Source organism: Cryptotermes secundus, unplaced genomic scaffold (assembly GCF_002891405.2).
Source record: "Cryptotermes secundus unplaced genomic scaffold, Csec_1.0 scaffold89, whole genome shotgun sequence".
Lineage (NCBI taxonomy): Eukaryota > Metazoa > Arthropoda > Insecta > Blattodea > Kalotermitidae > Cryptotermes > Cryptotermes secundus.
Window position 1 is genome coordinate 558,281 of NW_019725837.1, and position 10,830 is coordinate 569,110.

The 10,830-nt window shown below is 40.5% G+C and overlaps 1 protein-coding gene across 9 annotated transcripts in view; it reads left to right on the forward strand.

The window, feature by feature from the left end:
- LOC111863525 (sodium- and chloride-dependent GABA transporter 1) overlaps window positions 1-10,830 on the forward strand; it is a 49,234-nt gene that overhangs the window by 17,698 nt on the left and 20,706 nt on the right. For 6 of the 9 annotated variants that reach the window (XM_023849902.2, XM_023849896.2, XM_023849899.2 and 3 more), the window contains exons 2-6: window positions 2,448-2,884; window positions 5,461-5,562; window positions 6,250-6,433; window positions 8,212-8,344; window positions 9,223-9,357. In XM_023849902.2, the coding sequence (XP_023705670.1) occupies window positions 2,485-2,884; window positions 5,461-5,562; window positions 6,250-6,433; window positions 8,212-8,344; window positions 9,223-9,357 (954 nt within the window). In that variant the 5' untranslated portion in view covers window positions 2,448-2,484. Of the gene's footprint in view, window positions 1-1,810; window positions 1,884-1,970; window positions 2,000-2,447; window positions 2,885-5,460; window positions 5,563-6,249; window positions 6,434-8,211; window positions 8,345-9,222; window positions 9,358-10,830 lie in introns of those variants that run through there. The other 3 variants (XM_023849900.2, XM_023849897.2, XM_033751100.1) reach the window with 3 other exon arrangements.

Sequence of the window (10,830 nt, forward strand, 5' to 3'; positions counted from 1 at the left end):
AATTAAATATTTGTTTCTATTGCACTTCTAACTAACACTTAGTTTTATGATAATGGAATTATTATTATTATTGTTATTATTATCATTTATTAGCTTGTTTGTTTACTTTTCTTCATAAATTGCCTGTAACTTATTTTTGACATAATGTGTTTGTCTAATGTTTGTATAATTTACACGTAATTACGTTCATCTACAATGTGCTAAGTCTGTAATTGGCCTTGTGGCTGTTGACTTGGCACATAAATAATAAAGAATTGAATTGAATTGAATTGAATTATTATTTCTCTATTCGTGCTAGCTTTGTAATTGGCCTCTGTGCTGTTAAGTTTGCACGTAAATAAACACGAATTGAATTGAATTAATGCTACTAATTGTAGTAGTTGTTGCATTTCGCAATTGGAAATAAACTACGAAAATAATGAATAACATACAAATCAATCACACACTTTTCTCTATTTTGGTACGTAAAGTCGCGAGTTGAAATACAATAGTAAAATTGTATTCATGTTGTTCCTCAGTGCATTAGCACTGAAACACTAGAAGTCAGTATGTAGCATCACTTCCGGGGCAACGAATTGTACACTCTTAGCTATGTGCTAAATGAAGTTCTCCTATTGTAAGGCAATTGCATCTGAGCAGGACGTGCCTTGACTGTGAAACTTTGTGGCAATTTGCTGCTGTTGGATTATAAACTCAAACTGAGTTGCTGCTGTTGGTTGTAGTCGCGTTGTCTCTAGCAGGAAGACTAGAAATTTCTAATGGATACATTTACCTTGATTCAAGGAGGAGGCCTCCGAGGTGTAGTAAATTATTCAAGTGGATTTGGGGTTTCCATGTCGACGACGATTGAGGTTATGGCAACATGTAGTCTGCCATCTGACTACCAGCATCTCGGAAGAACATAGAGCCTCCTTTTTCAGAGAACATCCTATTATTTCCTTGTTTGAGAATCATGGGTGTGTGATAGTTAGGCTAAATCCAAATCATTATTAGCGCAATGTATTATCGGTGTACGTGCATATGTCATGGGCATACGCCGAAACTCGTTCAACCGCGAACGGACCGGGAACATTGTGAAATGCCGACTCATGTTGTCATATCTGAATGCTGTTGGGAAAGGAACGATGTACACACTTATCCGATAAAGCCCAATTTACTGGGTTTGGCTGGGAAGAATACGGTCGTCTGTGTTTTTATACCATACTGTTGAATGAAAGTCCGACGTTTCAGTGTCGCAAGCAACAGACGCAAGAAGCCAGGGATAAGAGTCTGAGTCTGAGTCACATTGCAACTGACGGTCAGTCAGTCTGTCAGTCTTGGTGTCGAGCCCCAGCTGGGGCTCATGACCAGATATTTCTTTTGACTGAAAGTTACTGTCTTGTCCATGTGTAGCGCCCTCTCTGACGAGAGGTCGGGTCTGTCATTTGNTTATGATTTTAAAGGACTTCATTTTAACATATTACGCAACTTATGTTTATTTTTAAGTAAAAGAAAACATTTGACAGTTGATGAAAGAATTAATTTAAATGCTTTGATGCACGTATTTTAGTGCTACAACTGAAGAACGTTGTTTAAAATCCTATGCTTACAATTATAGATATATAATTTTCACAATCTGATCAAATTAAGTTGCGCTATTCCATATATGCTATGAGCGTTCACAGTCGGGTCATTTTAACAACCTTACAGACATCTTAGTGTTTTAAAGGCATATCTGGCAGTAACTGGTTCCTCGATGTGCCCGCAACATATATGTATATATGTATTCTCATATAATGTCCCCCCATTTTTCTTCTTTGCGTGGTTTCAGACGAGGAGAAGTTGCGCGGCGCGCAAACAGCGCTTCGGGTAGCTGAGCCAGTGGTGAGTGCAGTTGTCCACAAGTAAGCAGATGAACTGCAACACGTATTACAGTAAATAAGTCGCGCTTCCTAACACACTGCCATGCAGCCGTACTATAGGCATTAGCTCTTAAATTGTAGCTAATGAATCAGTTCAGGCAAGAACTTATTTCAATAACATTGTAACCAGAAATTGTATAATTAAGAAATATTATGTGGAAATGTAAGAACATAAACTCCCTCAAAACTTCTGTATCACAGCGCTTCTATAGCGAAATGGGGGCACACATTGAAACATCTAAATCTAAGTTCGCGGATTGCAGGAGATCACACACACACACACACACACACACACATATATATATATATACACGCTTAAGTAATCACAAGCAAACAAATAAGAGTAGCAGGACAAGAGAAGCAAATGATGGAGAGTATCTTCCAAGACTGTCTGGGCAACTGATCAACAAAGAGCACTCATTCGTCGGTCTGCGTTACGGAGATAGCTATGGAGAACTTAAAAGTAACTGTGGGTTATATACCTTCTTCCGTGACTAATTCTGTGTGTCGTACCGTGTCACGAAATTTGGTACGTGTCATGCGCAGGTGGCCAGGTCGCTGGGATGAGCCAGAGGGCAGCAGGATGACAGAGACCCGGGAGTGTCCGCTCGCCAACGAGAAACATTTGCTGTCCTTGGAGATGAACCAGTGTGGCAGCAGTGCAGACGCAAATGTTGCGACGGCTGGGGCATCGGGCTCCAAGGGCAAGTCAGGGTCAGGCAAAGCGGAGGATCTCCCGGAACGAGGAACTTGGAGCGGAAAGTTGGACTTCATCCTGTCGGTTGTTGGTCTGGCCATCGGTCTGGGCAATGTATGGCGTTTCCCATACCTCTGCTACAAGAATGGAGGAGGAGCCTTCCTGATCCCCTACTTCCTGACCCTCATTTTGGCTGGAATCCCCATGTTCTTCATGGAACTTGCCCTCGGACAGATGCTGACCATTGGTGGTCTGGGTGTGTTCCGCATCGCGCCCATCTTCAAAGGTAAGTCTATTTTTAAAGACGAGTGTCAGTGGTCTTCGGTAGGGAACAGTGGAGGTTGCTTCTTTCGCAGAACCCCTGGAAATTATGTGATGTAGTGTGTGTTACACGCAGACCCAAAATGTACCTAAACATGTTAGTCACCCTTATGAGCCACTGTGTTATCAGTATTAATCTTCTTTATTGCAGTTACTTGCAAATTATGTACAAGTATTCCTTACTTTCCTTCGACTTCCAGTAGAAATTTCCTTTGTCTTTGGGTCAAAGGTGTTAGAATTTGCCGAACTTAAAAGCATGACAGCATCTGTTGCAAGCGAGATTTGTTTCACTGCAATGGAAATTTGATATGTTGTTTTCACAGGGACCTGCTGTCACAATAATTAGGGTGACCTTGAGATGGAGGAAGCAGGTTCCTGCGAAACGTCGGTAACAACCTAAGAGAACAGACGGTGCCGTAACAAAGATGACCGCATTCCACAATTTGTATAATTATGTTTGTTTTGATACAAGTCCCATTACAATGTATCGTAACTCTTTTCTGATCTTAGGTATTCTCCATCCTTCAAGTCATTGAACATGAGTAAGTTAGGCCGCACATCGGAATGCGTCAAAAATTGTAACAGTCAAGACACGATGTCTGATACATGACGCAAAGAAAGGAGCACAGTTGAAACGAATGTGATTATGAAAACAGCCGCACACCGGTCTGAGTCATGATGCTAACGTCAGCTTCATGCTGACGAATCACGAATGAAGGAAGACTGCTTCTTTTATCTCGTGTCTTGATGCTTGTCTTGACGCAGTTTGTGTGCGGTCGGAAGAAAGTCCCTGTGCGAGGACCTGAGTTTCCAGCCGTAGCTGCTGCGAGTTTGGAGCAACCATCCCAGTTTGTGATTCCAGTTTACTGACGCTTGTAGGAATTTCAGACGCCATTACGCAGTTTTGATCCATACGTCTCAATGTCAATTCTGAATCCTAGTAATCATGAATGAAGGAAATTTATTTAATTTCTTGTTGCACATATTATATAGCCATGAAGTTGTGTGGGGGAGTGAAGGTATAGAGCCACCTTTCTTAACCTCAGCACTAGATGGAGGTGAATGGTCAGCTTTACGCCCTGGCCGCTTTACCTCCAAGGAAAGAGCCCCCGGTATTCATTGTGCAGGAGACTGGGTGAGCCATGGAGCCCGTCTGGACGCTGCGGAATAAAGACAAACTTGCCTCTGCCGGGAATGGAACCCCGGCCGCCCAGCACATAACCCGCCGCTGTACCGGCTGAGCTGTCTGGCCTCCCTCCAAATTATGTCGACGATTTTAATTTAACCCAATATTTCATTAAAAATCGGTCTGAAAGTAACAACTTATGTGTGGCCTTCGCCATTGAAACCAACATAGTTTCATTTTAGCAACAGACAAGTACATGTCACTGTACAGAGAGAATACGTTAAGGAATTGCGGCCCAAATCACGTCCTGAAATATTTCAACTTCATCACATTTTCGTAAATGTTATATTGTAGTTACTTTCAATTCACGCAGACAGAAACAAATTAAAATACTGAAAGAAACGGCATTAGGTTCGCCGTGTGGCTGGAGACAGGAAGTGGCGACTGTTAACAGCTGAATTCTCTCCTTCTCAGTTGTACCGGAAATATCAGGAAACAGATGAAACACGCATTGCTTCATTTCTGACGACTTCAACTTCAAAAAGGTTTTGTCAACTGTATTATCAGGTTTAGTGTCTTAATGCGCGGCCGTTTGTGGTGTAATAACATTTAATTCATAGTTGATTCATTTTGATGATCTCTTACTCGAACCATAATCATGTGCTGGCATTCAGATTTGTCAGGATTTTAAATCTCCATGTTAATGAAAGGAATCCAATTCAAGCGAATATTAACGAAGGCTGGTTAAATTGGTCCTTTGAATATAAACTTATGCTTGAACTTCTGAAAGGGAAGAAGAAAGTAGGCTTACATGAGCCTCTTACTTGTATGTAAGGAATGTCCAACTGATTTGCAAAATTTTCATTTCAGGACAACGATCATATAGGAAATATAGTGGGGAGAACTAGGGTAAACATCATCATAACAATATTGTGACAGAAATAACGAACATATTTATTTCACGTTTCCTTCTGCTCTGGCGACAACTCCGTACCTCTATATAGAGCGCATACAAGTTCGAGAGATCCTTTCTCCTATAAACAAATATCAATCACTATTCAAAATGAATTACAGATCCTTTAACTGGCGTCTTAAAAATAAGCAGCCTTTTGTGCCATCGGAATGAGCAGCGAAAAAGAACAAATCAACATTGCAATCTAAAAATTCGTATTCATTTTGGGTAAGAGAACGTTAATACATCAAATTTTTCTTTTTCTAAAATGCAGTTTGAAATAAAGAAAAATTGGCTTCTATTTTCAACTCTACTAACAGCTACTTCTCTGTTGTGTGACACAGAGAAATTTAAGAAAGGCGCTACTTGTAGCTCTGGGCCTGCCTACCGTTCCAAGTGCTCCCATTTTGCTGCTTGACAGAACAGCTGAAGTCGCGTTAAGCTGGATGATCTGTTTGCGCAGGCATTGGCTACGCGGCCGCAGTCATGTCTTGCTGGATGAACGTGTACTACATCGTGATCCTCGCCTGGGCCATCTTCTACTTCTTCATGTCGCTGAGATCAGGTAATTCCCCAACTCCGCAGTAAAAGTCCTCCCTCGTCTTGTAAAGATGACCAAAAAGGCCCAAAGTTCTATGAATTCTGAAGGTTCAGCACCAGAATCCGTTGCTCAACTCTCTCCTGAACCATGTTATTCCAATTTTGTATCCAATTAACAATTCACATATTAATCAATAAATGCTAATAACATAGTTTCTGAAATTTATACGCATCTATTTCTGCATTCATTTTATTCTGCTCTAAGATCAAATTTGATTTTTCTTCCATATATACGTTGTCTCCCAAGGGAAGCTTTACACGAGGTTTTATAACTGAAGCCCTGCTCTCATTTTTTGCTTTCTCCATAAATTCTGTCTCTCTCGTACATATCGCCCTCCCTATTAGAATTGTTCACTACACTAGCTGATATATACAAATTAAGAAGCACTTCCTGTAGCCTCTCTTGTCAGGGTCAATCTACCTTACAAACCAGGGCACATCAGCCATTGTGCACTCAAACTTACGGAAGAGTTTCCTGTGCAAATATGTCTGCATTTACGACCGGTATATGGACACTGCAGGTACTCGTATGTTGGAAATAGGATCTGGCAACTTTCTAAGGATGGCGCAAAGGTTTGTATCGCTAACTGTCCACGACGCTTCCTCATGCCCGCAGTAGATGGCTTGTGTTCACATGCGGCTTGTCTTGCAGACGTGCCGTGGAGGACATGCAACAACTACTGGAACACCCGCAACTGTGTGAACGCATACGAACGGGGCAACCTCACATGCTGGGACGAGTCCTACAATAACACAGTATACAACAAGGTGTGCTCTGTCAACCAGTATAACATCTCCGTTAAGGAACTCACTGATCCCGTCAAAGAGTTCTGGGAGTAAGTCACATTATAAATGAAGTAATATATTGCCCACTGACAATGCTGAAGATGCTACATATAACATCCCGTTGCATTGAGACATTATTCTTATTATTAAAGTACAGATGAAAAAGCAGTTAATAATACACTGCAGTACGATAGCCGCAAGAGAGTGTAACGTCATCATTCTAGTCATGAGATAGAACTAAACATTGACGTGCATGGGGGCACGGGGCACAAGTGAACAGTGCAGTGGTCTCCCCAAAAGTAAAAGGAAGAATCACCTGATGATGGCCCATGTGCGGCCCAAACATGTCATAAATTAGAAGAAATTACATTTAAAACTAGAGACATTTCAGAAATTTTGATAATCACTTTTAATATATAAATTACACTTTTAGTGCCCTATTGACATTTTAATGACTTTAACATCATAAAATATTAAAATACATTTTTAGTGAGTGACATTCTTGATGTCTTTTATATTGTTGCATTATTGACGTGTACTTTAGTAATAAGAACTAAATATAACAGTTGTAAAATAATATTTTCATTGTTCATAAATTCTATATATTTTGATTATAACTTGAATCTTTGAACTTCAAAACAAAGGAACACAGCGTTTAGGTACAAAACTTGCACAGGCCGTGAGCCTCAGTGGTCAGTCCTCTGTGATATATCCTTGAAATTTAATCTCTTACCTTTAAAGGTATGCCAAATAATGAAACATCTGTGAACTATTAATTCTTGCACAGGTTAGCCTTCCGGCTAGACATGCGCATACTGCATTTGTAATTATACATCAGTGTTTGAACTCCTCCACTCCCCACAGTGGTATCTGTGTATGTTATTACTTCATAACATTTGCAGCAATGAGGAGAGATAGAGTGAGGTATGATACGGTGAGGAGAATGCGTGAGTAGTCGGTCATGACCAGGGCCCGGATTTAATGACATGAAAATATAAAAAATGACCTATAAAATGACCGAAAAAATCCAGAAAAATGACCTAAAATATGACCCAAATATGCAATATGCAGGGCCCGGATTTTGATGACATGAAAATATTTAAAGAATGACCGAAAAAATCCAGAAAAATGACCTAAAGGAGAAAAGAAAGAACACTTCGCTTCCACGTTTTTCACATTTCAGAAAATATATGAAGAAAAATTCCCTAAAATGGCAAAAAATGACAAGAAATACCCTGAAAAGTCCCAAAAAATTACCCCCAAAATGAAAAAATTACCTTAAATCTAAAAATGTCAAAAAATGACAAAAAATTACGTATAAAATTTACATTTCTGTAACCAGCAGCTCATATCCGAGATTTATATATTTAAGANATGAAGAAAAATTCCCTAAAATGGCAAAAAATGACAAGAAATACCCTGAAAAGTCCAAAAAATTACCCCCAAAATGAAAAAATTACCTTAAATCTAAAAATGTCAAAAAATGACAAAAAATTACGTATAAAATTTACATTTCTGTAACCAGCAGCTCATATCCGAGATTTATATATTTAAGAGCATCGCATAGGATACAAGGAAAAAAAGATGACATGTCATCAAAATCCGGGCCCTGGTCATGATATATTTGACGAAAATGTAGTCGCCTCGAGAAACTGGGGAAACAACAGTAAACCGGTCAAGGTGTCCAGTCCGGATTTGGGATTTCAAGTTGGGTACCTTCCGACCACTTCTCAGTCACCTTATTTACAAGATAATATTTACTATACCAATCAGAAAGCATAGTATGATAACAACAGAAATAACTGAGAGCTGCACTGTGTATGCGCAGGCGCCGAACTCTGCAGATCTCTGAAGGTGTGGAACATGTGGGCGGCATCCGCTGGGAGCTGGCTGGCACGTTGCTCCTCGTCTGGATCCTCTGCTATTTCTGCATATGGAAAGGCGTCAAATGGACAGGCAAAGTGAGTCAAGTGATTCGACTTATTGTTTTGCAGCTTTGGGAGCATTTGGAACTTTTGAGCACAAAACAATATTCTACAAAAATTACGTATCTTACTCCAATACAGTACAAAACGTCACACTACCAGCTGCAACGATTAAACAGACATACTTATCATACTCGTATAAAATGTTATTCTCTTCAATTTTAGCGAATCGTATCACAAAAATGTGCCCATACACTTTAAGGTAGGCCACACACCGGCATGACATGTAACAGTCAAGACACGATATCTGCGACATGACGCAAAGAAAGAGCACAGTTGAAACGAATGAGATTACGAAAACCGCCGCACACCGGTCTGAGTCATGACGCATGCCGGTGTGCGGCCTACCTAATTGCTCAGTGTAGGGACTGCATGCAGACACTAGTCTCCATCTCGCTGTAACCTATCCGAAGAGAACATGAAAGCGGGGGCACTGCAGAGTTTCGGAATATGTGGACTTATATCTCCATTATCACATGGAGTATAAATATGTGGCTTCGGGAGTAATTAAGCACGGGGAAACTTCAACCTCCACGATAACAAAATGACTTAGGACGCTACTTGTTTCATATCGCCTACAGATCCTTGAGCTCTCGTGTTAGCATTGCTAGTGGCAGGAAATTGAGGAACGGGTCTCAAACTACAAAACTTTCAATTTAAATTTAGTTTAAAACGTTCACTTGCTTACATATGGTTTAAAATGACACAAGGACATTGTGCACTTTTCTGTTTGCTTAGGAAAGCAGGCTAGAAATAAATTTGTTAACGATAAGGCTACGAATTTTCCCAAATCATAAAAACATATTTCATTTTATGGAAGATGAACAGTGAGGTCCTGATTTCTTACGTGGCAGGTGGTGTATTTTACGGCCTTGTTTCCGTACGTCCTGCTGACTGTACTGCTCATACGTGGCATCACACTTCCCGGAGCGGCTGAAGGAATCCGCTTCTACATCAGCCCCAACCTCTCCAAGCTCAGGGAGTCAGAGGTAAGCAAATGTCCATTTTAATAATATTACACAAATAAATAAAAGGCAATTTCTACACCACCATGTTTATGTGCGATATCTGTTCGCTGGAGCTCACAGTGGACGCGGGTCTGTGTGGAAAGTTTAATGTTCACTGGACTCTGTGTTGGTATTTACCATAAATGACCAAAACAATTGAAAGATGAAATTGTTAAAATTGCCCTAATTAAGCCATGTAACAGTGAAGACATCCTCGTATAATTTGATGATACAGTCTTCTTCTTAAATTTAATAATTTTAAACATGCTGGATACGAAACGTGATATTCTGCCCCCACTTCGTGTGTCTGTAAAATGTAAACACAGTGCTTACAGCTGTAAGTCGGATTCCTTTTCGAAATGCATTCATGAATTCCGAGAGACATTGCAACCTGTCCCCCAGTTTTTATTTTCCTTGGCACTACAGCCCCAGCGGGCCTAGGCCTGTCTCCATGAACTTCTCCGTTCACTTCGGTTTTTCTAGATCTTACACATTCGGTAGGACTCCTTGGGCGGGTGATCAGCCTCTGCCTGTACACAAACACAGAAAATCGCACACACACACAAACTAAACATCCATGCCCTGAGTGGAATTCGAACCCACGATCCCGGTTTCCAAGCGAGCGATGACAGTACATGCCTCAGACCGCTCGGCTACCGTGACCGGCTGTCCCTCATTTTACCCACTGCAAATTCTCTTCGTCTGTCCTTCAAACGTTTCTACAGTAAACACTGGACTTCATAACCTTCTCTTCTTTCACACTTTCCCATTTTACTATTCCACATTATGTCAGAAGGAATTTGCTACTCTAAGCATGTACGAAAATATATAAGAATTAGCAAATAAGCAGGAGAGTAAGTGTATTGACGTCTTTTGCTTCCGCTCTTTCTACAAGATGCATCCCTTTCAGAGAAAGTTGCTTTCCATCACACAATATTACGGATAATGCCACTTCCTTTTAGTTTATTCAGAAGTTACATTCATTATACAGTGGTGACAGTGATTCTCATGATATGATGCAAAAATTACACATTTCAAGTATAAAATTAATTTCACCTGCGAATCTCCTGATCCCCGTTTCCTGCTCAGCGCTGCTGCTTCTCAAAAAGTTCGTCGCGTATTCTTAGACTTCGCATATTCGTGGCCGATGTAACCGCAACCTCAACTCAGAAAGCGGGTAATTCATGGCATTATAATTTTCTGAAAAGAAAGTAGGCCCTTATTGTGGCAAAGGTTGAGAATAAGAACAATGCTGATCCTCGCATGTAACAAATATTATGCGCACAAAACAAAGTGTAAACAAAAACGCGTTTATGTAAGTTTTGAGGTTTTCACGGCGATGACAATGAAGAAAGTCGTCTTCTGGGTTTAGGCACCGTGTATTCTTCGTTTTGGCCGACGTTTCGGAGGAACGTAGCGCCTCCATCTTCAGAGCAGTTGAATGGCTTGGAATGC